This window comes from Chelonoidis abingdonii, chromosome 7, assembly GCF_003597395.2.
Source record: "Chelonoidis abingdonii isolate Lonesome George chromosome 7, CheloAbing_2.0, whole genome shotgun sequence".
In the NCBI taxonomy this organism is placed as follows: Eukaryota; Metazoa; Chordata; order Testudines; family Testudinidae; genus Chelonoidis; species Chelonoidis abingdonii.
In genome coordinates, this window is record NC_133775.1 from 35,806,017 (window position 1) to 35,831,957 (window position 25,941).

The 25,941-nt window shown below is 40.1% G+C and overlaps 1 protein-coding gene across 2 annotated transcripts in view; it reads left to right on the top strand.

Annotated features, from left to right (window-relative positions):
* Positions 1-11,723, top strand: part of ABCD3 (ATP binding cassette subfamily D member 3) — a 68,235-nt gene extending 56,512 nt beyond the window's left edge. For both annotated transcript variants that reach the window (XM_032777871.2, XM_075067799.1), the window contains 7 exons: positions 4,248-4,325; positions 4,433-4,498; positions 4,610-4,699; positions 5,304-5,423; positions 6,571-6,675; positions 8,280-8,336; positions 9,892-11,723. In XM_032777871.2, the coding sequence (XP_032633762.1) occupies positions 4,248-4,325; positions 4,433-4,498; positions 4,610-4,699; positions 5,304-5,423; positions 6,571-6,675; positions 8,280-8,336; positions 9,892-9,969 (594 nt within the window). In that variant the 3' untranslated portion in view covers positions 9,970-11,723. The remainder of the gene's footprint in view (positions 1-4,247; positions 4,326-4,432; positions 4,499-4,609; positions 4,700-5,303; positions 5,424-6,570; positions 6,676-8,279; positions 8,337-9,891) is intronic.
* The last annotated feature ends 14,218 nt before the right edge of the window (positions 11,724-25,941 follow it).

Consider the following 25,941-nt stretch of genomic DNA (forward strand, 5'->3'; position numbering starts at 1 on the left):
ATCTTGTAATTTTGAAAAATATTTAAGTAAAAAGTTTGAATAAAAATAAAACTTTTAAAAGTTTCTTTTAAATTGCCCATCAACACAGTAGATAAATTCAAGATTTCCCCCTCCAAAAAGTTTGAATTACTGTTAAAAATAGGAATCTGTAACTTCAGTGGCTATACTTTAAAATTTTGTTTAAAAAACGATAAAGCTAGGAAATTGAATTTCACATTGTATTTTTACAGGGTATCCTTAACTTTCTCTGTGGGAGCTAGTGTTTTAAGTTCTTAGGATTGTTAAATCTTGGCATAATTACACTTGGGGTACATTTGATGTTTTAATTAAGGATGCTTGTTAGACTGGTAGATAATCCTTGATAAACAAGATGATTATGTGTCTATGCTTAATCTCACAAATGTCGTAACAGGCTTGACCATTTAAAATTTAAACTTTAGTGATTTGCCTTGAATCTTGACATTATTATATAGTGCCTACCTTTGTTATGTGTGCTAAAGGCAGTTAAGGCAATGTGGTCCCAGCCCTAAAGGGCTAGTCTTCCAAGTAGACAACCTGCGGACAAAAGTAGGGAAGGGATTTAACAAAAGCAAGATGATAAATGCAGTTGTTTGGCACATGTCTGGTTCTTTGCAAGGAGATGGGTCAGGTTGGGTGTTACTTTTTTAATAGACACTTCTTTGAGGGGAGCGTTAAGGTTGTTAGGGCTCTTGGAAGAAGTATGTTATGAGGAGGAAGTGTGGAGGGTGTGATAGACTGGCCAAGGAGGGATTACAGGCTAAAGGAGAGCATAAGAATCTGTTTCTTTAAGATTATAAATCCCCAATTACTATTTTTTGTGTGTTTGCATGTGGACAGACGTAAAGATGGATAGAACAAGTGCCTGCAGGTTCTTTAAGCTCATCTCATGATGGTTTAAAAACATAACGTGTATTTCATGAGAGAAAAACCTGTTTGAATTCAAATATTATTCTTGAGTATCTGGAAAACCACTGAGGTGCTGAAATTTCTATATCTCAAGTTTAATGGTAATTACTTATTACTGTAGAAGGGGCTTTGCTCATTTCTTTGGTGGTGGTATAACTTGTAGCAAGCCAGTTTTCTATTTTGTAACTGGAGTGTGAGGAATGTTGTGGCCTATGTACAATGCTTAGGAATAAGATAGTCTGTGTTTGCTGTGGTATATATGGGTAGAGAAATGGAGGTAGAGGTACAGTTAAAGGGAGACCTTAAGTTTGAATTTCCATGCTCCCAAATTGTAAGTGGAATCGTAACTTTGAATTTAAGTATCAGAGGGGTGGCCATGTTAGTCTGGCTCTGTAAAAAGTGACAGAGTCCTGTGGTACCGTATAGACTAACAGACGTATTGGAGCATAAGCTTTTGTGGGTGAATACCAATACGTCTGTTAGTCTATAAGGTGCCACCGGACTCTTCGAATTTATTGACTTTAGTGTCTGATAGTTTGTTTTAAACAGTATACTTTCAAGAGATTTATCTCAGAAGTTATCTCTGTTTTACACTTAAAATTTAGGTCAACCTAACTAAGTTGCTTAGAGATGTGGAAAAATCCCACCTCTGACTGACGTAGCTATATGAGGTAACCTCTGGTGTAGATGCTGCCAGGTCTACAGAAGAATGTTTATGTCAACCTCGCTACCCTCACTCGAGCGTGTTTATGATGTCGTGCTCAGGACACCCAGGACTGTAAGCCATTGTTACCATTTTGCCTTAGCAAGAATGACAGCTTCGCTGCTGGTGATGGGACCCCACTGGTCCTGTCTCCTTTGCCTCACAGACTGCTTAGAGACCTTCTCTCATGTAGATATCACCTTGCAGTTTATTTACAGCATTTCATTCCTCCACGTTCTACACTTTGTGCCGTCACAGTATTTAGTGTTATGCAGTTTTACTGTCCCTTCTAAAAAGGGGGTTGGCGGGAGGGAAGGTATCTCTTCCTAGAACACTCCCTTTTGTCAGGCCCCACTAACTCCCCCATCCCCTCTTCCTTCTTGTACTCTTTCATCCAGTCTCCTTTTTAATGGGCTAATTAGCTTCTTAGCTACTGAGCTGCAATGGGGTCTGGTAATCTGATCGTCCCTGGGGGGCCTAATTGGTTAAACAGTGACCAGGGTGCTGTCTCAGTTGCTGATTTCTAATACTCTGTCATACTCGTGCTAAGCTGTGTGTCGCTTCCCTGGCACACTAGCCTGTCTGCTTTGCCAGCAAAGTCTTCAAAACTGTCTCAGTCTAAACCTTGCCTTTCACGTAACTATCAGTGTTCCCCAGAGACATCTCTTTGCAGTGTCCAATCCGTCTAGCTGTACACTCTCAGAAATTATTACGGTCACTTGCCTAATAGTTAGTGACAGGGCAAGAGAGAGGGCACACATCAGTCTGGTAGGTTAGCTGAAGACTCATACTTCACCTAAATACACGACACTGAGATGATTTTTAATAAAACAAGAATTAGTTTATTAGCAAAGAAAGGAGATGTAAGTGATACTAAGTAAGAGTAAAAGAGAGAGGTATGGTTACAAATAAAACAAAACAGGCTTTCTAGTGACTTAAAACTTAATTTTAACAAGTTACAATCTTTGCCTAAGCAGCTTTTTTATTTACATCAAGTTACCAGCATCACTAGCCCACCAGAGTATGGGATCCAGCTTTCACAGGGTGCTGTTCCCTATGTCCCCTAAGTGATGGATGCCAAAATGGCTTTTAGTTTCTGCTTATATTTCCCAAAACTCATTGTTTTGTCCTCAGAGTCAGGATGACTTCCTACTATTCTTCCCTTCCTGTTGACTTCCTATTTTGCTGCTGATATATATGTAAACGGCACTTCTTTGTTTTGGTTCCATAATGGTTAATTTATATAGGAGGGAAAGTAGCTATCTACCTGTCTCCAGTCTGGGAGAAAACCTGTTTCTCCCTTTGGTTGCAAATTTTGAAATATAGTATCAGTGAGTAACCATAATTCCTCATATAATTAGTACATACATTTTACGGTGATATTAATCACCAGTGTGTCAAGGCTTACATAAAAGATCTTGCTCAATACACTTTTATAGTAGAGTTATATTGTGTACAATCAGTTGCTTATTCTTTGAGGTTCAGACTCCCTATTCTTTTGGGGTGTCTGGACCATGATTGTCATAGAGGTGCGTTCCTTCACTGATGGGAAAACCCCTTCCATCGGTGTAGGCTGCGTCTACACTATGGGGTTATGGTGGGATAGTTTTGGCACCATCGCTCTGCCAGAGTAGTCCCCTTATGTAGACAAACCCTCATGTTTCTAATATTAACTAAAATTTAAGAAAAGTTTTTGTGTTAGAATTTCTTTAGACTTCTTAACTATTTTAATCAAAAAATTGCTCTCTGATGTGGATTTATTCAAGAGTAACAATGTCTTCTACTTTCCTTCTCTCCCTCCTCCTCCACTGTCTTGCCAATTTACTCCTCCCAATCAAACACAAAACTTTTCAGCAATGTTTTCTGCTCGCCACTCTTCCTCCAATGTGGCTTTCTCACTCTTGTCCCCCTGTACCAGACCAAACTGCATGCAGTCCCCTCGCTCCTCCATCATGGCACATGAAGAGGCTCACTGCAGTTTTGAGGTCTTGGGAGGTCATGGTCTGGATTTTATAGGGCTGTGCAGGGATTAAAATCTTCACGTGGTGACATATGCAGGTTTAACAAATAGTGCGAAAATGGTATGTAATTAGACTATTAACTAGAGGTGGTCAGAACAGAAAAGACAAATTCATATAAAATGGAACTGAATTTTTTTTTTATCAGTGTTGTTTTCATCAGTTTTCAAACCAGCTCTGCTATTAATTCAGGAAACTCATCAAGTAGTCACTTATCAGCGCTCATTGAGGCCAATCAAATAAAAGAAACTTGAAGTTTCTAAACTAAGCTTCTTCGAGGTTGATTAACGCCCACCCCACCTTGAAAAATCAGAAAACGTTCCAATAATTAAAATCTGATTTTTTTTAACACTAGTATTTCCAAAATGATTTTTATTGTTTGCCTTTTTTAAAAAACTATGCAATAATTTTACTGTATCATCAGATCACTTCAGACTGATTTAGTTTAGTCTAAATTTAATATTGGTGGATGTGTGTTAAAATTGGACTTACTGGGCAAAGAATGGCTTCCAGTCTAATTATGAGGATACTGGCATCTCTACAGCAGTACAGATTTTCCAATTATTTTCCTATTGTTTAATGTGTTGCCATATATTTAGGTTCGGTCTGGTGCAAATGTTCTGATTTGTGGACCAAACGGATGTGGGAAGAGTTCACTTTTCCGTGTTCTTGGCGAGGTAAAGAAATACTAAAATGAAATTGATCATTTTAAAAAACACAAAACCCCTCACCCTAATTTCTTAAGAGAAATTTTCTCTTTATGACTTTTGTTTTCTTGTTGCAGTTGTGGCCTCTGTTTGGTGGATGTTTAACCAAGCCTGAGAGAGGAAAGCTTTTCTATGTTCCTCAGGTAAGGCAAAGTACCATAGTATTTGATATTTGTGTTTGTTATTACCTCTTTATTTTATGACTGTTACACATATTTGTAATTCTGTACTAATCATTTGCAATTTAATCCCAGAGACCATATATGACGCTAGGAACTCTCAGAGACCAAGTCATATATCCAGATACTGTAGAAGACCAGAGGAAGAAGGGGATATCTGACCAGGTAAAAAAGACATTCTCCTCAATAACCATTATTCACAGCCATTACTTTTCCTAATTCTTTGTAGTGTGGGATTATTCGTACTTTAAATTTGTTAAATGATAGAGAAACCCAAGTTGTTTCTCCCCATGTAGATCCAAACGGGAAATGTTGATGGAACCATGGCTTCCCTACAACTCTTCGCTTTGGGAGACTTCATAGCATTTTGATTTTTCTCTTAATTCACCTTTCCATTTTTGAACCTGATTGGCTGTAAAATAAGGGTTCACCAAACCAATGGTCATCAGTTATGGCTTTAAATGTGCCACACATAGCCTCTAATATTACCTGCCAGCAGATGTCGAGGATGTCATCTGTCTGTTAATGACAGTTTCACTGTTCATTTAAACTTGTTCTGAAGTATCATTCATTTTTTAACTATATTGGTATAGCAAGTAAGAACATTAGATTTGTTTACATTTTGAAATATTATTTTGGTACCAATATCTTGGGTGATAGAGTGATTTTAATATTTTATAGATTTATAGTATACTATACTAATCTGAGAAGTTATTGCAATATGAAGTATGTTTAGGTGTATCTGTAAGCATTATTGTTTTGCTAAAAGGTGCTGAAGGAGTACTTGGATAATGTCCAGTTGGGTCAAATCCTGGAACGTGAAGGTGGCTGGGATAGTGTTCAGGACTGGATGGATGTGCTCAGCGGAGGAGAAAAACAGAGGATGGCAGTGCGTCTCTATCTTATACGTACTTGAAAAATACTGTAAATTAGTATAACTAATCTGAAATATTGATATCTAGTTAGTAAATTTTTCTACTGCTTTATTCTTTAAAGAAATAATTTAAGATTTTTATAATCTTAGTGCTCATGAAAATAACTTAAATTATTACAGGTAGGCATTATTATTTTCACATTGTAATATAGATCTCTGAATGCTTTCTTATCAGATCAACATACTCTCTTCTATTATGTAAGCAGATGTTGTAAAATATTGATTTCTTACCTTTGAAAAGTATACAAAGAATAATATACAATGTTCAAATTTAAGTGAGGTTCAGTCAATGATGGTTAAAAAAATTCTTTCCCCTTTTAATTTTCAGTCAGTAATTTCTGGTTAAAACTTCTAAGACTACAGTATTAGTTGTGATTTGTTGAGAAAACTTGACTTTCTGCTAACAGCATTGATCATTATATATGTAAATATTTTGGCATGCATCCTTTTTCCTCTAGCAAAAATCAAGACAGAATGATGGTATGGCAGTACATACCCAACATTTCTGGGTTAATAAGTAACCACATAATTGTAGAAAGCAGCTTATATGTTACACATACACCTAAGACTATATTGTCTGATAAACTATTACCATTTTTTAAATTAAGTATTCATATTGACTGTGACCTGCCAAACTGTCTGCTAGAAGACAAACTGACAAGACAACAAAGGAAATTTTCATTGCATGCTGGCTGTAACTCACTGTGCTTCAGTATTACTCAAGTCTCTGATTATTGCATGGTAATGTACATATTACTGTATCTGCTGAACACTTAGAAGTAATGGGATGAAATCAGATTAAAATGTCTTTAAATTTCAAATGTTTTATCTCCATTATTAGTTGTAAACTTAAATAGCTCCATAGTTTACATTTATGCCTTTTGGGGGAGAGAGGTAATGGCAGCACAAAAACTGAAGTTTTTGAGCAGTTGTGTAAATATTTCAAACCATTTGTTAAAATGTTTGTTATTTCCAATAGGTTAGAGTAGTTTCATCTCTTAAATGCTCATTTAGACAATAGGTTATGCTATTACAAAGATGAAGAAACTTGCATTGTCCCTGTTCTCTCTATTCACAAATGGTGTATTGTTTTGCATTCCAGATGGCAAGGTTATTTTATCATAAACCTCAGTTTGCAATTCTGGATGAATGTACAAGTGCTGTTAGCGTTGATGTAGAAGGCTACATTTACAGTCATTGCCGGAAAGTAAGTTTGTTTTGTTTCTGTTTTTTCTAGATAAAGAGAGAAGTCTGAGATACATTTAAATTGTTCTTTGTGAATGTAATTTCTAATTTGGAAAATGTCAACTTGACTGATTGGTAAAACTGGACTTCAGCAACAATATTAGGCATGATAATATTCAATTTCCAAAACTTGATTAAAATGTGAAATGGAATCCAGATAACACCCAAAACAATTTTATACTTTCCTTTTGGAAAATAACCCTTCTCAGCAAGGCTGACAAAACAAAAGGACTTGTAAGTGAACCTGTTTTGGAGATAGGAGCCAGCAACACTAGGAGAACTTTCAAAAAGTAAATGAAAAAGGAGTATTTAAAAAAAGCATGATGTTTTAACTTCTTTTCTATTCCCCATCCTCCCAGAATTCTCAAAAAAAATTTTCCACCCTTATATGATATGTGGTAGGAGAAATATAAAGGGGGTTGATTTCTTTTTGGGGAAAGGGTGAAGGGTTTGAAAATAGAGATTATAATGGTAAACTTGTTTTAAATTTAACTATGGAGCGGTGATGTCCTTTGAAAGGAAACAGAAACTCTACAGGTACTGAAACTTTTATCCAAATCTCTCTGGGAGCAGGAGCAGGCCCGAAGATGCTTTTGTAGTAGTAGTTTTGATGCTGGGTGGGCTCTTTGTGAAAGAGCATCAGTTATAGGGGGTAGGGATAGCTCGGTGGTTTGAGCATTGGCCTGCTAAACCCGGGGTTGTGAGTTCAATCATTTAGGGATCTGGTGCAAAAATCTGTCTGGGGATTGGTCCTGCTTTGAGCAGGGGATTGGACTATATGACCTCCTGAGGTCCCTTCCAACCCTGATATTCTGTGATTCTTCTATTTCATTAAGTACATTTACCATTTGGATGCCAGGTTGTACTGCTTTCTATTTTGAGGATTTACCAGTGCAAAGTGTCTGATAATGCATCCCTCTGGAAAATCAAATCCCTTGTCAGCTGTCTCTTACAGAAGGTTAAAAAACAAATAGTCTGATTATTATCACTTTCATTTCTGTTTGTTTTTAATCAACAACCATTTACAGTTTAACCATTCAGTGCAATTGCAACTATTGCTTACAGGTGATTTTAAAGGTGAATTTTTCATTGCATTCAAGAAGCACTTTAAGTTCTTAAATCATTAACATCATACACTTTAGTTAGCAATCAAATACATTTTAAAAACGAAATATTTGGAAATAATTTCCTCTTTTACTTACCCGCTAGGGCTCAAGTTCAGGAATTTGTCTTTTCTATAAGAGCCTATGATATTGCTAACATCTATGCACAGGGAGTGAATTTTTTAGACTGACATTTTCAGCTCCTGCAGAAAAAACAACATTTAAATCAGGAGGTTTAAAAAACCAAACCTAAAACCTCTTTTGTTTTTCCTCTAAAATGTGCAATATTTAGGCTTACACACACAGTATAGATGATTTAAGGCCTTAAAACTTTTCTATTTATTAGTATGAACTTTTAGTTTCATCTTTTAAAATGTTACTAAGTGTGAGAATTGAGGAAATTAATTGAATTTGTCTTATGGGTGAAGTTTTACTTAATGTTTGTATTCTCCTTTTACTGTAGGTTGGCATCACTCTCTTCACTGTCTCTCACAGAAAGTCCCTCTGGAAACACCACGATGTATGTCATTTTTATTTTTGTTGACGATGATTATGTATTTAGCCTTTTTGTGGGTATTAAATGAACTTTGAGTTCAGTTGCATTCAGGTGTCTTGCCTTCCAACCAGACACTCTCTTCAAAAAATAGTATCATAGATTATATTTTCATAGTCCAGCAGCAGTATTTGAAGGATTCACAAAAAAGCTGTTATGAAAATCGAAGAAAATGACAGTTCTAAATTTATCTGTTCTGAAGGGTTATCCATATAAAATATTAAAAATTAGTGTTTCTTCATCTGTGGACACTTGATTAAACAATCCTGTAAAACTTTTCTTACGAAGCTGCTAATGCACATGTTTATAAAGGGCCTTTGTGTAGTGCAAGATGTATTTTTAATTGTGGGGCTACTCCTTGTTTACACTCTAAGTAAATTTTGTTATTGGTGGGAATTTAGATTTTGTGTGTGAACTGAGATATAATGAAGAGAACACTTCTATAAGTATGAAAAATCTGATATAGTTGAAATATACATGGCTTTTATAATCCTATAAAATAGTTTTGGCAAACGTTTCCCCTTCCAGTTACAGTAAGATACGATTACCCCCTAGAGGGGGCATGTATGTGGTGGAGCGTAAAATCTGTGGATATTTTGTTCAGATAGGGACTGGGGAATTCAATGTTCATGAAGATATTTGGAAAAAGGAATGTTAAACATTCTGAACATGTAAAACTGTGATACAAGGTATTCCTTTTCTCTCAAGTTCTTTCTCATCATTTCATCTGTTATTATTCTGAAGTAGATAACATAAGGATTGTAATGAATAATAATTGAAATAATTTTAATCTTAGAAAATATATGAAATCTGAGGCTCTGTGGGGATACTCCTTCACTAATTTCTGTCCCGCAGCACCAGCCAAATCTTAAATCAATATTCATTTAACAAGGGCCTGATTTTCAAAAAGCACATACATACATTTTATGTATGCAAAAATGTAGTCAGTTGTCTAAGTTGACATTTCTTGGTCAAGGTATAATCAAGGTCCAGACTCCAGAGAAAATAATTGAAAAAACCATTAATGGTGGTGATGATAAGTAAATAAAAAGATGTTGGGGTCCATTCAAAAGTGTCTGGTGGTCCAGGTTTGGCCCACGAGGCGCCTATTAACTACCCCGATGTACACCATTTCACACCTAATTTATGCACACATTTCTGCAATTCAGGTATTGGTGTAAGTGACTCACTATGTGTAAAAATACCAGATTTGTACACAGAGTTGTAATTATGCTTGCAAATTAGGCATCTGTCACAACAAACCAAATCCCAGTGATGAGCAATATGACCAGCTAGCAGAAGATAGAGACAGAACATATCCAAAAAATCATACAGTGTTATTCCTCAAAGGCAATTGAATTGGCTAAGTATTGCAGTAGGAGATCATCCTCTGACTAGTTGATTTAGGGTTTTAATTTTTGTTCTTTAACAAATTATTTGCTTATATAATTTATGATAAACAAAACTAATATAAAAATATTTTTTGTCGTTTGGTTGATAATGTAAATTTTTCATTCCACAGTTTTACCTGCACATGGATGGTAGAGGAAATTACGAGTTCAAGAAGATAACTGAAGACACAGTTGAATTTGGATCTTAAAATCCATAAAGCTGCAACTACTACAAAGACTGATCAGAGAACATGTAGAAAGGAAAAACACATAGCAAGATAAAACTACTTGGCTTGTTTTTAAACAAATTAACTAGGTATAGGATAATCCAAAGCAAGCTATTAAGCATTTATTATTATGTAGGATATTGCTAATTCTGTATATGTTGGTTTAATTATTAATATGTACTAAGAATGTCCTTATTCTTGTGGTTAAAAACCTGCCTAAATTAAATTGGGCTTAAATCAATATAACCTGATTCATCCTGGGATGTAAACCATTTGAAGTCAGCTGATTTGACTTTTATGGACCTTCCTTTCCTTCAGTGAAGAACTCTGCTAAAATTAGGGTTACTGCCTCTCCTGTTTCTGGCAACAATTCTGGATTTTCACTATTTAGTCTATGCATACTTCTGGATTATCTCATATGATGCAGGATGTCCTCCACTTTTCATAGCTATATCCAGCTATCCTGTACAGTGCCAGACCTGGGTAGAGGCCAAGTTTTGTGATGGGTGTTGTATGTGCACCATTTATGGTGCAGGATGGACTGAATCCAAGATGGCAGGAGCCTAATTCCCTCTGCTGTTAAAGAGATTAGACCTGATCCACTGTGGATCCCTAGACCTTTTCAGCCTGTCGGTCCACAGCTCTCCTGTGCTTCTCACTGTCTCCCATTCTTCCCCCATTCAATAAAAGTAGTGCTGAACTGTGTTCTCCTCCTCTCCCAGAAAAGGGAGTGGAAGCAAATGGGGAGAGTTGGGAAGAAATTGAGATGGAAGGGAACTAAAAAAAAAAAATAGTGGTGAAAATGGTATTCTGTATTCAGGGGTCAGGGTCCTTGAATATTTTTCATTTGGAGTTGCATAGACACACTTGACAACTCTGGGAAGTTGAGGAGTATGTTTTTAGTTCCCACAGCAATAGTGGAGGAGGGAGAATTATTAAAGGACAAATCTGCCTATTGAAGTCAGAGGAGTTTTGCCACCGACATTAATGGGATCAAGAATTGGGCCCAAAGTGTATCCTTCTAAAACACTTAGCATCCCTCCTTGAAAGCAAAATTTTGTTGCTCTCAGTAGCAGACTTTCACTTGTCCTCTTTGCTCCCATTCCTAGGATATGTGGTGGTGGTCTTCCATCAGAGTCCTCCTTTGTCCCTCTTGTTAAAATAGGATTTTCCCTGTCCAGCTGCTTTATAGGTTTGGGTTTTAAGAGGGAGTGATAATGATGGTAGCCTCTGTTTTGCTATCCATTTTTTTATGTGATGTCTGGGATGCCACATCTCAAAATTCATCAAAATTTGACTCCATATCCTGAGGGTTTTTTAGGCAATTTTAATGTAAATTAGTAAATGATATGACAATGGTCCTCAGACAGTGGTCCGTGGACCACTAGTCCATGGAGTGCTGGTTCTTTTATTACAACTGCCAAATCTCATTAAAAGACAGCTAAAAATACATTAAATACTTTCCTAATATTACTTTTCCATGTAAACAATTACTGTAGTTGCCACATGATTTTAAGTGATCACAAATGCTAAAAGAGATGGTTTGTGTGATCAGGAATGGGAGGCTGGTGGTCCATGAGACTGTGTATGCTATGAAAACATTTAAAAATCCCTGCCAAATCCCTGCCATACACTGATGTTCTTTTGGTGGCTCTGTAGTGTTGCACACATGATGTAACATAGGAATGCACTACATGAAGACATGCACTAAATACACAATAAATGTGATCTCTGTACATCTTTTATCAAGGTTTCCTTTTTTTATAATCAATATACACCCGTGTGTTTATCTTCCTCTTAGTGACTAATTCAGCTCTGTGAATACTGAATACTACCTTTCGTATTAAGATTATTACTTTTTATTTTCCCCTTTTATCTTGAAACTTAAACTTGAGGTTATTACACTTCTTGCCCATACCACTCACAATATTAAAATACTCTGACATAGCAGAAGAAATGCTAGTGCCCTCATGTCTTAGAACAGGTACCCACTGACATAGGCAATACATTCAACATGTTAAATAGCATCAGTGAAACTCCAAAAGGCATGTGTTAGAAGCTTAACTGCATCCATGGATCACCTGACACTAAAATAAACTGTTTCATTCCACAAGATGGCAAAGTTAGCTTTTTTACCAGTTTTTAATTCAAATTCTTAAACACTGATATCAAACTAATTTATAGTGAAGCAAGTTGTGCTGCTATACGTGAGATTTTAGTGTTTTCATGATAGCCCTATATTTTCAGGGTTTACCATAATGGCTGTTTTGTGAAAGTTGGCACCCAATTGCAAGTTTTTTTTTTTTTTTTAAGAAATGTTTTAGTAGCTTTTTAGAGAGACAAAGCAAAGAATATTTCTCCAAATTCAAATATCTGTTTTTATTCTTTTGGTAGAGAGAAGTTTGTGGTAATGTAAAGCAGTGGATTTGGGATTTTTTTTTAATGTATTTGTGTATTTTTGACACTAACAAGCAGAAACCACTCAAAGCACATTTATATATCCTCCTCTGCAGCAAATCCAAGGGTGATTTACCATTCAACATTGATTAGTAACAGCACTGAGCATAAACTTTTTCAATTTTGCTTTACAAACGAAAACAGATCCAGCTTCATAAACAAGGAGAAATTGGCCTGCTCCTGTTGTGTACTGAAGTCAGTTTGAGAATCAAGGGTCATCTCCTCATTTAATTCCTAAAAGCTCTAGTTTATATTATAGATATATCAAAGAATAACCTGGTGAACAACGAGGAACATATAGTAAAAACAATTTGTAACGATATTCATAACCACTGTTCTTTAGAAGATTACATAAAAATACCTTAAAGTATTAACTAGTATTGTCAATTAAGAGATGTTTAATCCGGTGAAAATGATTGAATCTTAGTTCAGTTATAAAATGGAGCTGTGGTATATATTGGTTGTAGTCTTTTTTAATTGCTCAAGCTGGGAGTTTGAAAATAATCAGTCATAGTGAGAATGAAAGTATTGATAAAAGCATCTCCATATCCTCAACTACGGAGTCTCAAGCTGGTGACATTTCAAAATTGCACTAGTGGTAGTCAGAGATGGTTGCTCTTCCTAGGTGTTGGGAGATATTCCTGTATGTGTGTACATATTGTAGTTTGTAAAGCGCTGTGAGAAGAAAGGTGCTATATAAATGTAAGACATTTAAGTGCCTCTGGAATAATAAATCTGAAGAGAAAATTGCATTAGGCTTTTTATATTTGTTGATCGTGTAATTAGCAATTGTCTTGTGTAACAATACAGGAAGGGTAGATGTTTGACAAACCTAGAACCAATGAGACTTTTGAATTATTTAGGATCAACTTTATAAAATTCTATTACATCAAAGTATGAATTTCATACAAACAATCAGTCAAACTGTAATCAGTGTAAGTTAATGGAACGAAGAGCTAAATGCTATAGGTATGATTGAGACGATCGGTGAGGTAATATCTTTTATTGGACCAACTTTTGTTGGTGGGAGACAAGCATTCAACTTCACAGAGGTCTTATGCAGGTCTGCCTAAGCTCAAAAGTTTGCCTCATTAACAGAAGTTGGTCCAATAAGATATTACCTCACCCACCTTGTCTTTCTAATATCTGGGACCAGCACATCACTTGATACAACACAGATATAGGTGTCACAGCAAATAATTCTGGCATGAAAGGGATAAAATCCTTTTCATTTTTGCCAGGCTGTATCTGAAAAAAGGGGAAAGACCTAATTTTAAAAAAAAATCAGAGACTGAGCGTTCATGCCTTTGACTGTATATCCAGGAAAGAAAATATTTACATTTGGAAAAATAGCTAAGGAAGGCGAGTAGTAAACTCCACTTAAGCTGAATGGAGCTGTGCAGACTAAAGCTCTATAGTTCAGCTCTATTAAGCTGTAGAGAAAATTTTTCCAGTTCTGTTTGGCTACTCTGTCCTTTCTTGCTTCCTCAGTCTTCCTTCTCAGGGTAAAATTCTCCAGTATCTGAACATTTGGAGTATAGTTATGTATAGTACAGTTATGTATAGTATGAAGGATGAACCAAGCTTTGCGCCGTGAATTAATTCTAAGCAGCTTGTGATGTAGTTTACTTTTCATTCATTTAATTTCGATATACCTATTCCTCATTTTATTAATTGGGATATAGATCTTGAGTATAATCATAAGATTATAAAATGTGTTGTCTAGTCTTCTCAAGGGATATAGCCCTCTGTTAGAAAATTCCTTAACTGAGAATACCATTTCACCAATCTGGGATAAGTATGTAGATGGAGGGGGCGGGGAATACGAGATCAGGGCTTAGATTTGTTGTGTTTTTTTTAACTGACTGCATGGGTATCAAGGTCTTAATACGTGCAGCTTTTACTACAGTACTTATTTATAAATTTCAGTTGTTGAGTAAATCAAGTCACTTCTAGACACAAAATCTGATTAAAACCAGTATGTGATACACACTGCTCACCTAAGACTTACAGTTTAATTGCATTGTTGCCGGACTCCCCTACAATGATGTTGTGTTGATGGTCTTAGTGAAAACGTACAGTATTGGGGGAAACACTGGAATTGGATCCTGCTGCACAGAGAGAAGTGAGGTGGTAAGTTTTATTCCAAATTGCAGGATTGAGTTCATATTTGACAAGATGTTACACAATTGCAGTGCAAAGCAGCTGAAAACTTGATTCCCAGAGACAAGCTTTAGAGATCACCAGTTAACCAGAACTAATCTGAAAACTGATATATATGGGTGGACTCTTACACCCCTGCATTGTCCTCTTGAAATCAGCAAAGCTTTGCATAGGCACAGAAGTCCATGTGCATGCATCTCATTGGAGGATCAGGGCCTAAGACAGTAAGAGGTGATTTGTTTTTCATTATTTTTGTTGCAGTAGCACCTAGAAGCTAGACCATTGTGTGGCTTCAGTGTGAAACGTGATCTATTAGTAAAGAGCTAACCAAGATAGGCAGTCACCCAGTGCTGAGTCCTTGTAGCAGAGGACCATATGAATTGCAATTCCTGGATAATAGGATTTGATTTTTTTATTTTAAGTAAATGCTAATATTTGTGAAAAGTGCCACAATGGCACCACTGGAAATTGAGCTTTTTTGTTGAAAAAGCATGGACAGGCAGTAGCAGTGCAAGCTTTTCCAAGCTACTTTCCACTGTGCCTCAGTTGTGTTCTGAAGTGATCACTCCTAGGAATTGGGCATTTGTGTTCATTCTTTGGCATCTCTCATATTTTTACCAGGGATTCCAGCTGGTGTTGACAGTAGTTTAGCTTGTAATGTAGATGGTGCAAGATGATAGTCATCACTATTACATAAAGTAGAGCTGAGACCTTGTTGAATATAACCCGAAGCATGTTTTGTCTTATGGCAGTGGTATAAAGGACATCAATTTTATGCTAGCAGTAAAACCATTTTCAACACCAGTTGATTGAAGGCCAGAGGACTAGTTGCTGAAAACATCAGCACTGGATCAAATTCCTAACGTAGATAGAGCCTAAAACAACCAGCTCTCTTCATACGCACCTTTAGCCAACTGTCGGGTAGCAATAATTATTTACTGGGTCAAATTTGAACAAATAACTTAAAAGTGAGAGATGTAATTTCTTTTTACTAATCTTGTGAGCAAATCCATTCCCTCAGTAAGTCAAAGTTAACATGCTATGTCTATGCAAAGGAAACTCACATTGATTCATGCTGGGAATTTCACTAGTAGAGTTGCGGTCACAGTGGTAGCTTTAATCTTTTTATGCGAGTAATAGATTTTATTCTGCTTAATATGGATTCTGATGCTAAAACCTTAATTTTTTTTTCTTTTGTGTAATGTCTGACTTATTTAACACATGAAGTAAGTTTCCCTTACAGTCTTGCTCCAGTTGACCTCATGGCACAATGAGACCTAGTTACACAACATCAAATTCATTTTCAAGAATCAAGTTCAAGGTCTCAACTTTATCTTCAAGATACTCCAGCAGCCTGGGATGAGCATATCTAAAAGACCACCTAAAACTCTGGGATGAAGAGCATGGTCCACAACTCTGCTCCTCAAGCACAGTGGAACTTTCTACCACAAGGCTTAAAGCTTGTCTGTGCAAGAGTCAGTGCTAACTCAACCGCTATTTTGAAACTGTGGAATGAACTCCAGTAGGAACTAAGGAAACCTTCACCATCTTCTGCCCTTGTGTGCCAAAGGAATCTCCCCCCGCCCCTGAAACAAACCACTCCATACACAATTCTTCCTCCTGGAGAGAGCATGAACTGAATGTAACAGCTGTTACTCATGTTCCTTAATGCATTATTGTCAGGTGCTCAGATATTACATTCCCCTCATTACAGTAAGAAAAGTATTCTGTATATAGGTTTTTGTTTGTAGTATGAGGAGAATGGCAATGTAGTATTACACTATTAAATATAAACTCAGTGCTACATAATAGGATGAAGTACGGTGGTGAGAAAAGGAATAAGTGTATGACACTCGTGGCTTTCTGTTTCTGTATTTCCATTCAGGAGCGACTTGTGCAGAAATAGAAGCCATCACTTGATAGTCCTTTCCACTAAATGGCAATTAGTAACTCTTTAGAAGACTATTTCCACTCAAAACTATAGGGATTTTCATCTCTTCACAGTGTTTATGTCCAGAAAGAGGGAATAATGGCCTCAAACTCTGAGGGAGGGAGGGAGGGAGGGGACAGATACATTCAGTGATTCCTGGTTGAAATGCTGACCCTCTGCAGGGGGTGAATGAGATCTATGAACCACTTAACTCAGGGGTGGGTAAACTACGGCCCCCGGGCCACATCCGGCCCATGGGACTGTCCTGTCCAGCCCCCAAGTTCCTGGCCCGGGAGGCTTGCCTGCAGCCCCTCGACCACAGCTTCAGCTTGTTCGCTTCGCTGCCGGCACAATGCTCTGGGAAGTGGGACTGTGAGCTCCTGGGGCAGCACAGCTGCAGAGCCCGGCCTGACCCAGTGCTCTGTGTTACGTTGTGGTGGCGGCAGCATGGCCTGACTCCAGCCGGGTGGTGCAGCTCCAGCGCCACCAGCCACCTGTGCTCCAGGCAGTGTGGTAAGGGGGCAGAGGAGTTCGGTGTGGTGGTCGGGGCGGGGATGTGGATGGTGACGGGCCTCTGGATGGGATGGTTGCTGGGGATGTGGATGGTGGTTGGGGGGTGGGGGGAACGGGTTGAATGGGGGCAGGGGTCCCGGGGGCAGTCAGGAAGGAGTGGGGGTTGGATGGGGCAGCAGGGGGCAGTCGGGACAGGGAGAAGGGGTGGTTGGATGGGGCAGGGCTCCCAGGAGGGGCATCAGGAATGGGAGGAGGGGTTGGATGGGGTGTCGGGCCCAGAGGCAGGGATGTGTGGATGGGGCGGGGACCCAGAGGGGCCATCAGGGAACTGGGGGGTTGGATGGGGCTGGGGCAGGAGTCCCGAGTGGAGCGCAGATAGGAGGTGGGGGCCAGGCCATGACCCCCCTCCCCTAACTGGTCCTCCATAAAATTTACAAAACCTGATGCGGCCCTCAAGCCAAAAAGTTTGCCCTGACTTAAATCATGCTTTGAGGCTATGGTGGTGTATAGATGGTGTGCTGGTCCTCTGTAGAGGGATGGATTTCAACATCTTTAAATGGCTTCTGCCTGAGAGCTGGAGGTTGCTTTGCCAGAGCCACTCCAGATAAGGAGCAAATGAGACTCACTCTCCTCCCTTATGCCTCTGGTCTGAACATGCTGCATCTTTAGTTGCCTGTTGCTCCTGCTTTTAATTTATACAGTCTTCAGAAGTTATCTTTGTAACAGAGCAAAAGATTTTGGATAGTCTTTTTTTAAAAAACACCTGATTCTGGCATAAGGCCTTGCTACTGCTCAAGCTGAAGGTAATGAAAGTCTTGCCAGGGACATAATTAGGAGTGTGTCCTAAGAAGGTGCTGTCAAAATCAGTCAATCAGAGTTTTAAGTAGTCTGACTAAATGTCACTTCCCCTCTCTAGTAATCAGGCTTCACTGCCATAGTGTTTGTGACGTCATAATCCTATCAGATCTTCTTGGGGTGGGAGGGGGAGTAGACCCCAATTTCTAGCATGAAAACAAGCAGAAGAAAAAAATATGGCTTTGTTTTTAAACAAAAAATAAAAACCCAATCAACTTTTTTAGGCCTTTAAACATAATAAAGAAGCCAAGAAAAAAAAGTGGGGGAGGGGGGAAACACATGGGGAGACTTTTTGTTTGCAAGGTCACTGTTAAATGACTAAGGCTAAGATTTTAATCTCAGATATTTTTAGTAAAAGTCAGGAACAGGTCCACGGGTAATAATTCATGGAAGCTGGTGACCTGTCCCTGACTTATACTAAAACTTTCGGTGACAAAATGGGGAGCCTGGGCAGCTGTGTGAGCTGGGAGCTCCAGGGCCCACCACCACCCATGGGGGCTTGGAGCTCCAGGGTCCCCCTCCACTGGCAGCTCTGAGGGTTCCTCTTGCCACCAGCTGACAGCTCTGAGCTGTGAGGGTTCCTCCTGCTGTTAAGAGCTGCAGGGGTCCCCCCTGCAGTGGTGGGGAGCTGCGGGGGTCTACTGCCTGCAGATAGCTCCTGGAGTCCCCTCAGCTGGCTGCAGTGCTGTGGAGCTGCAGGGAGCTCCTGCTGCCTGGCACAGAGGGGGTACTCCACAATTCTCTGCCTCCGCAAGCAGCGGGGGACCCTGCAGCTCCCTGCGCTGGCTGAGTCATGGAGGTCTTTGGAAATCATGTATTCTGTGACCTCCGTGACTAAATCGCAGCCTTATAAATAACCACTTTAAAACATCTCCAAGCCTTCCAGTGTGATTTTATTCACTTTCATTAAAACTACACAGTAATAGGCAGCTATTTCTGCAGGTCCCTTGTGTGGTTACGAAAACAGGTTTCCCTCCCTTTTTGATTTCACCACTGCCAGCTGTGGCTTCATTCCATAGTAGACACTGAGTTTCCAGGCCTTTCTATAGCTCTAGGGGGAAAGGAAATTTGTCAGTTTACACAATAAATGCCTCTGATTGGCTAACTTTTCCCACCAACTGAGGAAAGGCAGCTACTGAGAGTGTTTCATGGGGGGGTGTCCCACAGCAGCTGGAGGAGCAGTCAGAGTTCCCGCCTGTGAAAGGAACAGGAGTGTGCCTGGCTCCTGCTAGGGGGACTGACCAGCCCCCTGTGCTGTCCTGTGGCAGCCTGGGCCAGAAGAAACACTCCCCAGCCCTGGAGCCCCACCCTCAGCCGGTACCAGGAGGGGAGCAGAGGCCTAGTACAGTGTGGAGCAGCAGCATGTGAAGAGGTGTGTTTGCCAGGCCTAGTTACTGGAGTGTGTGAGGGGGCAGCCAACTAACTAATGAGGGAGTCTCTGTGTGGAAGGTGGGGGATACAGTAGATTAATTCAGTTGGGGGAGTATGTAGGGGGAAGAGCAGATCAATTGAGGAGGCCTCTTTTGTGAGGGGGTGTGGACATGACAGATTAATTTGAGGGGAGCAGCAGATAGCTGGGAGTGGGGCCTTTGTATGGGGGGACATAGCAACTGATGGGGGTTGTCTGGGTTCCCTCCCCACTCTGAACTTTAGGGTGCAGCTGTGGGGACCCACATGAAAGACCCCTTACACTTATTTCTACCAGCTTAGGTTAAAATTTTCCCCAAGGCACAAATTCTTCCTTGTCCTTGGACAGCATGCTGCCACTACCAAGTGAGTTAGACAAAGATTCAGGAAAAAGACTACTTGGAGTTCCCCAAATATCCCCCCAAACCCCTTCCCTCCGTTTTCCTTGGAAGGCTTGAGAGTAACCAAGGTGAGCACAGACCAGACCCTTGGGTTTTTGGGACACTGAGAACCCAGTCAGATTCTTAGAAACAAAACTTTTATTAGAAGGAAAAAAAATAAAAGAAACCCCTCTGTAAGATCAGGATGGAATGTAATTTTACAGGGTAATAAGAGTTAAAACACAGATAATTTCCCTCCAGGCAAAACTTTAAAGTTACAAAAAAACAAACCAACCAGGAATAAATCTCCCTCTTAGCATAGAGAAAATTCACAAGCTATAACAAAAAAAATACTCTAACACATTTCCTCACTATTATTTACTATTTCTGTAATATTAAATATCATTTCAGTAGGAGCTGGATTATTTGCTTGGTCTCTCCCTTTGTGTTCCAAAAAAACACTCTCCGAGCACAAAACAAAGCCTCCCCCCCCCCCCCAATTTAAAAATAATTTCTTTTCCCCATTGGTCCTTCTGGTCGGGTGCCAGCCAAGTTATCTGAGCTTCTTAACCCTTTACAGGTAAAGAAGGGATTTTATGCTATCCTTAGCTGTATTTTTATAACAGGGGTAGTGTCTGGAGTCAGATGTCTGGAGGTTTCTAGCTGTGTGGCGGGGTGGAAGCCCAGAAGGGAGAGCACACAACAGCTCCCCTGTCACTGGGCTGGGAGGCCATGCAATGTCACTCTAGGACCTTAGCTAAACTGGACTTTTGCCCAATTCCAGCAACTGCTGTAGCTTTACCAGTGCAATCCTTGATGTAGGCAGCCAAAGGCACTAATTGGATCCGCCGGGTTTATCCTGGTTTTGAGAGCCTGAGGGTAAATCACTGGTGTGAAGAGCAGCCTGCCTGTCGATGCTAGGTGTTGTGCTGGTACGCTTTCATTAAAGGCTGTAATTGGGGCATGTCCCCAGTCAAGACAAAGCCTAATTTCATTTCTACAAATTTCTGAAGGCTGGGGGACCCTGGAGCTCCCACGCACCGCACTAGTGGTGAACCCAGGAGCCCCAGCAGCAATGGTTGCTGATCCCACCTACCCCTTTTGTCAGGGTTATTTTTAGTGAGAGTCAGGGACAGGTCACAGGTTACTGCCCCGAACCTGTCCCTGACTTTTACTAAAAATATCCCTGACAAAAACTTAGCCTTAGTATTTTGTTCAGCCCTGTAATATTATTCATAAGCTGTAGATGGCATCATAACCAAATAGCTTTACTATTGTTTACTTGTGTCTGCACATTTTATGTGTCCCTGTTACATCCTTTTGCTGAATGATTGGCATGTGTTTTCCAAACCACGCTGTAAAACTACCTTCTCAGAATGCCTTTTTCCATTATAAATATACTATTTTGACAAATTTTTTTAATAAAGGAATTATTCCTGAACTCCTACAAAGGATCGGTAAGTGACCTGGCTCAGGGGTGTGAAAAAACCACATCCCTGAGAGCAGCAAGTTACAGCGCTGCAAAGCGCCAGTGTAAACAGTGCCCCAGCATGGCTCGCAGCGCTGCAAGCTAATCCCCATGGGGAGGTGGAGTACCTGCAGCGCTGCGCTGCGACCACACTCACTTTAGCGCTTTGGAGCTTTGAGTGTAGCCAAGCCCTAAATCTTTCCCAATCTTCTTCTCCAGAAGGAGAATTGGAAAGGTGCAATGCAAAAGTTTGAGATGTTCCTTATTATGGTGAAACTAACAGATGAGCAATAAACAAATAAAATAATAAATAAAAATCCCAAATTCCTTACCAGCTTCAGGGGAAGTTTTTGTGTGTCCAGTGAATTGATGACCTGTGTGAAGACAAGAGAAGCAAAAGGCTGAATAAATGTAGATCTTTAATTCTAACAGTGTGATCATCTTCTGTTAGTAATATAGACAGTGTCTTTCACAGTCCAGTGTAACGTACATCTTTCTTGACAATCTCACTGTTGCTTCCCAGTAGCTTTCCAGTTTGCTTCCAACTTGTTGTGATAATTGTTTCCATTGTCTGAAACTACTTGTATTTTTCTGATGCGTCCCCATGTCTTCTGAAATATCAAAATAAGTTTCTCATACAACTGTTATCTGGTGTCCAACTGTGGTGGTGGGTGCACTAGAAATACCAGGATGGATAGATAGACAGCTACCCATGTCCAAAAGCCTGGCTTATATTCAAAATAAACCAATTTTTTGAGGGTCTTTGCCATCAGTGTGTTTGAGGTTATATTTTCAATTTTTTTTACATAGATTGTTTTATTTTTCCAGTAAAATTTCTTCATGAGACATGCCCAATCTCACTCACTGAGAGGGAAATGCATTCCTTTGGGAGCTGAGTAACTTCCAATAATCTCCCTCTTATAACAAAGGAATTTGCACTGTATTTCATTGAGAAATTTAAAATCTCCGTGATCAGTGTTTCAAATCTGGTTCATTCAGGGTTGTTCCCTCAAGGTCTCCTCATGGAGAGCTCCCATTGAAATGAGGCTCTAAGCCAGGGGTGGGCAAACTTTTTGGCCCAAGGGCTGCGTTTTGGAAATTGTATGGAGGGCCAGTGAGGGGAGCGGGGTATGGCCCAGCCCCCACCCCCTATCCACTCCTCCCTGCTTCGGGCCCCCTGACTGCCCCCCCCAGACTCCTGGCCCATCCAACCCCCTTTCCCTGACAGCCCCCCTGGAATCCCTGCCCCATCCTGCCCTGCACTGCCCCCCTGGAATCCCCACCCCCCTGCCCTGCACTGCCCCATCTAACCCTCCTCTCCTTCCTGACTGCCCCTCCCGGGACTCTTGCCCCATCCAACCACCCCTTCTCCCTGTCTCCTGACTGCCCCCCACTGCCCCATCCAGCCTCTCCTCTCATTCCTCATGGGACCCCTGCCCCATCCAACCACCCCTTCTCCCTGTCTCCTGACTGCCCCCCACTGCCCCATCCAGCCTCTCCTCTCATTCCTCATGGGACCCCTGCCCCATCCAACCACCCCTTCTCCCTGTCTCCTGACTGCCCCCCACTGCCCCATCCAGCCTCTCCTCTCATTCCTGACTGCCCCCCCCAATCTCTGCCCCCATTCAACGCGTTCTCTGCTCTCTGATTGCCCTGACCCTTATCCACACCTCTGCCCCTGACCACCATCCCGAACTCCCCTGCCCTCTATCCAACCTCCCCGCCCCTTACGACACTGCTTGGAGCACTGATGGCTGGCGGTGCTACAGCCACACTGCTTGGCTGGAGCCAGCCATGCACCCTGCAGCACATCATAGAGCACCAGGTCAGGCTGGCCTCTGCGGCTGTGCTGCCCCAGGAGCTCGCTGCCCCACCACTCAGAGCACTGTGCCAGCGGCGCAGTGAGCTGAGACTGTGGGGAGGGGAAACAGCGGGAGAAGGACTGGGGAGAGCCTCCCTGGGCAGGAGCTCAGGGACCGGTCAGGAGGGTCCTGTGGGCAGGCAGTAGTTTGTCCACCTCTGCTCTAATCACCAGGGAGCTTCTGTGGTATGGGTCACATGATCCCTCCTGGTCCTGCTCCAAGGATCACACCTAGTTTTGAAGACACATGAACTTCTGCTCTGTAAGTTAAAGTGATAGCAGGCTGGAAAATATATGAATGTGGTTAGCTGTTACTCCACATGTTGCTGGTACTGAGAATGTAATTAACGATTTTAAAGGTATCTTTCAATTAATAGTTCAACTTAATCTACTGGTGTACAGCCTTTCCTTATTTATTATATTATTTTAAATGAATAAATGGCCATCTGCCGCTTGTTCCTTTTTCTACAAAGAGACAGATTCCCACCCATCCTCCTCCAAAGTCGACTCCATCACATTAAACTTCAGCTAGAAGTTTAAAATTCTGATACATCTTGTAGAACAATACACCTCTACCTTGATATAACACTGTCTTCAGGAGCCAAAAATCTTACCGCATTATAGGTGAAATCAGGTTATACTGAACTTGCTTTGATCCACCAGAGTGTGCAGCCCCACCCCCCCCGGAGCGCTGCTTTACCGCATTGTATCTGAATGTGTGTTATATCGGGTCACGTTATATTGGGGTAGAGGTATATAGAGTCCTACACTTCCTGTTGACTCTCTCATATTCTCTCTTCTGCACACACACAGGAACCAGCTGCAGATAATGAGACAGAATAAAGCTAGGCTAGATTATCACAGAAACAATATTATGTTTACATTACATTTTATTTCTTCCTGTTAGTTAAATAAATTATCAGATAAGTTGTTCCAGTCATCTTTGAAATGCTGCAACATCCTCTGGCTTGAAGCAGGAGTAGAGCCAGATAAAACACCCATAAAAGCCACAGACACAGGGGGTCATGATTCAAAGGAGACTTGAATCTCAGTCACACAATTTTTTTTTACTTCAACTTTAAACTGAAATCATGTTTCCAAACATCTGGTGACGTTTCTGTGGGTACAGCCTCCTCATAAAGAGAGGACTTGGTGCCAGTATTTCAGTGAGAAATAGTGCAGTATGAGGATGCTCATGCAGTTGGTATTTTGATGAAATGTAAGACATGGGGGCACTCAGGCAACTCCCGTTGGGAAAGGAAAGGTCATTTCCTTGGAAAATATCTTTCAAAGACCAGACTTGGGAACTTGCTGTGGTTTCAGGCTACCAACTCTGAAACTTTTTTTGCTGGGGCTATATTTCTCCACCTGCTGAAAGAGAAACCCTCAAAGTTTGTGAAATTCTCAGAAGATAACTAATATAGTGCTTGTCACTGAGAACAATCCCCAGATACTTTATATTCTGAAATATACCACCTCTGGAGTGGAATTCAGCAGTCACGCTGCGCCAATAATACTACTCAGCAATTTTTTAGAGAAATGAGATCTTCCCCCGTTGAATTTAAATGGAAATGTAAAATCAATGATTCAAGTCCTGCCTTCACACTGGAGGCAAAGAAGACTTTTAAAATGCAGAAGAACCTCTTTGCTTTCACTGTGCAGAGTGGAAGGCTATGGAGAAAAAATGGGGGGATGGGGACTGCACATCTTCTGCACATAAAACAGAAGTGCTATGGGTCAACTCTTCACACCAGTGCTGAGCAGAGTCTTGGGAGTGGGAAAATGGGCCACAGAGAGACTAGCTATGGTATGATGATCCACAGATGTAAAATCTCTTCAAGAGAGGAGGGATGTGGCAGCCACAGCTACTGTTACAGCATGTGGTGTTTTATGTCCTGAGGACAGGATTCTACCTCTCCTGACCAACGGAGTTGCACTTTACAAGGTCTGTTTGCTCAGGCATTGTATAGGTGGCTAGGATTTGAGCCTATGTATTTACCCAACTAGAAATTTTCCAAAGGGATCACCCAGGGTTTTTGGCAACTAGGAGTTTTACAGCTTGGTCAAGAGCTAGAAATGTCTTCTCAAATGTTTAATGTGGTGCAGACACCTGTACTGAGAAGGAGATAAATAAGCATTGTTGCACACCCTTGACTCTATTTTGAATGCTAATTTCATTTGATATAGTTTCCATATCTGATACAAACTTATGCAGCTGAATATGATTATTTGTGTGGATCACAAAACTAAGGTAGTGGTTTGTGCCTAAATAACATGGTGATTGGTGCATCTTCTAAGAATCAGTTGATACTTTTATATTTATATAAATGGCTTATACAGGATTAATGCATGATTAATGGATGTCTTAATAAGTGGTTAATCAAGTGTTATAAATTAGTATAGACTCCAGCAGTCAGTAGTTTGCTTGTAAACAGGGTGGATTTGATTTAAGTCACTAGTCAGGAAGACTCAATTTAATAATGGATTTCTACATAAAAGTGCATTCTTGTTGGTTGTTGTAACCTTCAAACATATTCTTCACAACTCAGAGATAGATGTAGATTTCATTTTTAGAAGGTACACACTACACATTTTTAAAATGATTTATTTTGAAAACTTTTCAGATTAGTTTTACAGTTATATCAGAAAATGAATAATTGTTTGGTTATTTCACTTACCAAAGGTAATTGAAGCAGATAATTATGAAGTCATTAGGAGGTGAATTGTCTCCTATTCAACAGATTAATCATTAATATTTGGAGGATTTTCTTGCCATGCTGTATTAGGAGGAGAACATCACCAGATAGACATTTAAATTGTTTTATTTAACTAAAACAACATTATTATGTATTCTGGATTTTTTTTCTTTAACAGCAAACATATAATATTCTAACAAAACAAGCATATTAATTTTTGAATT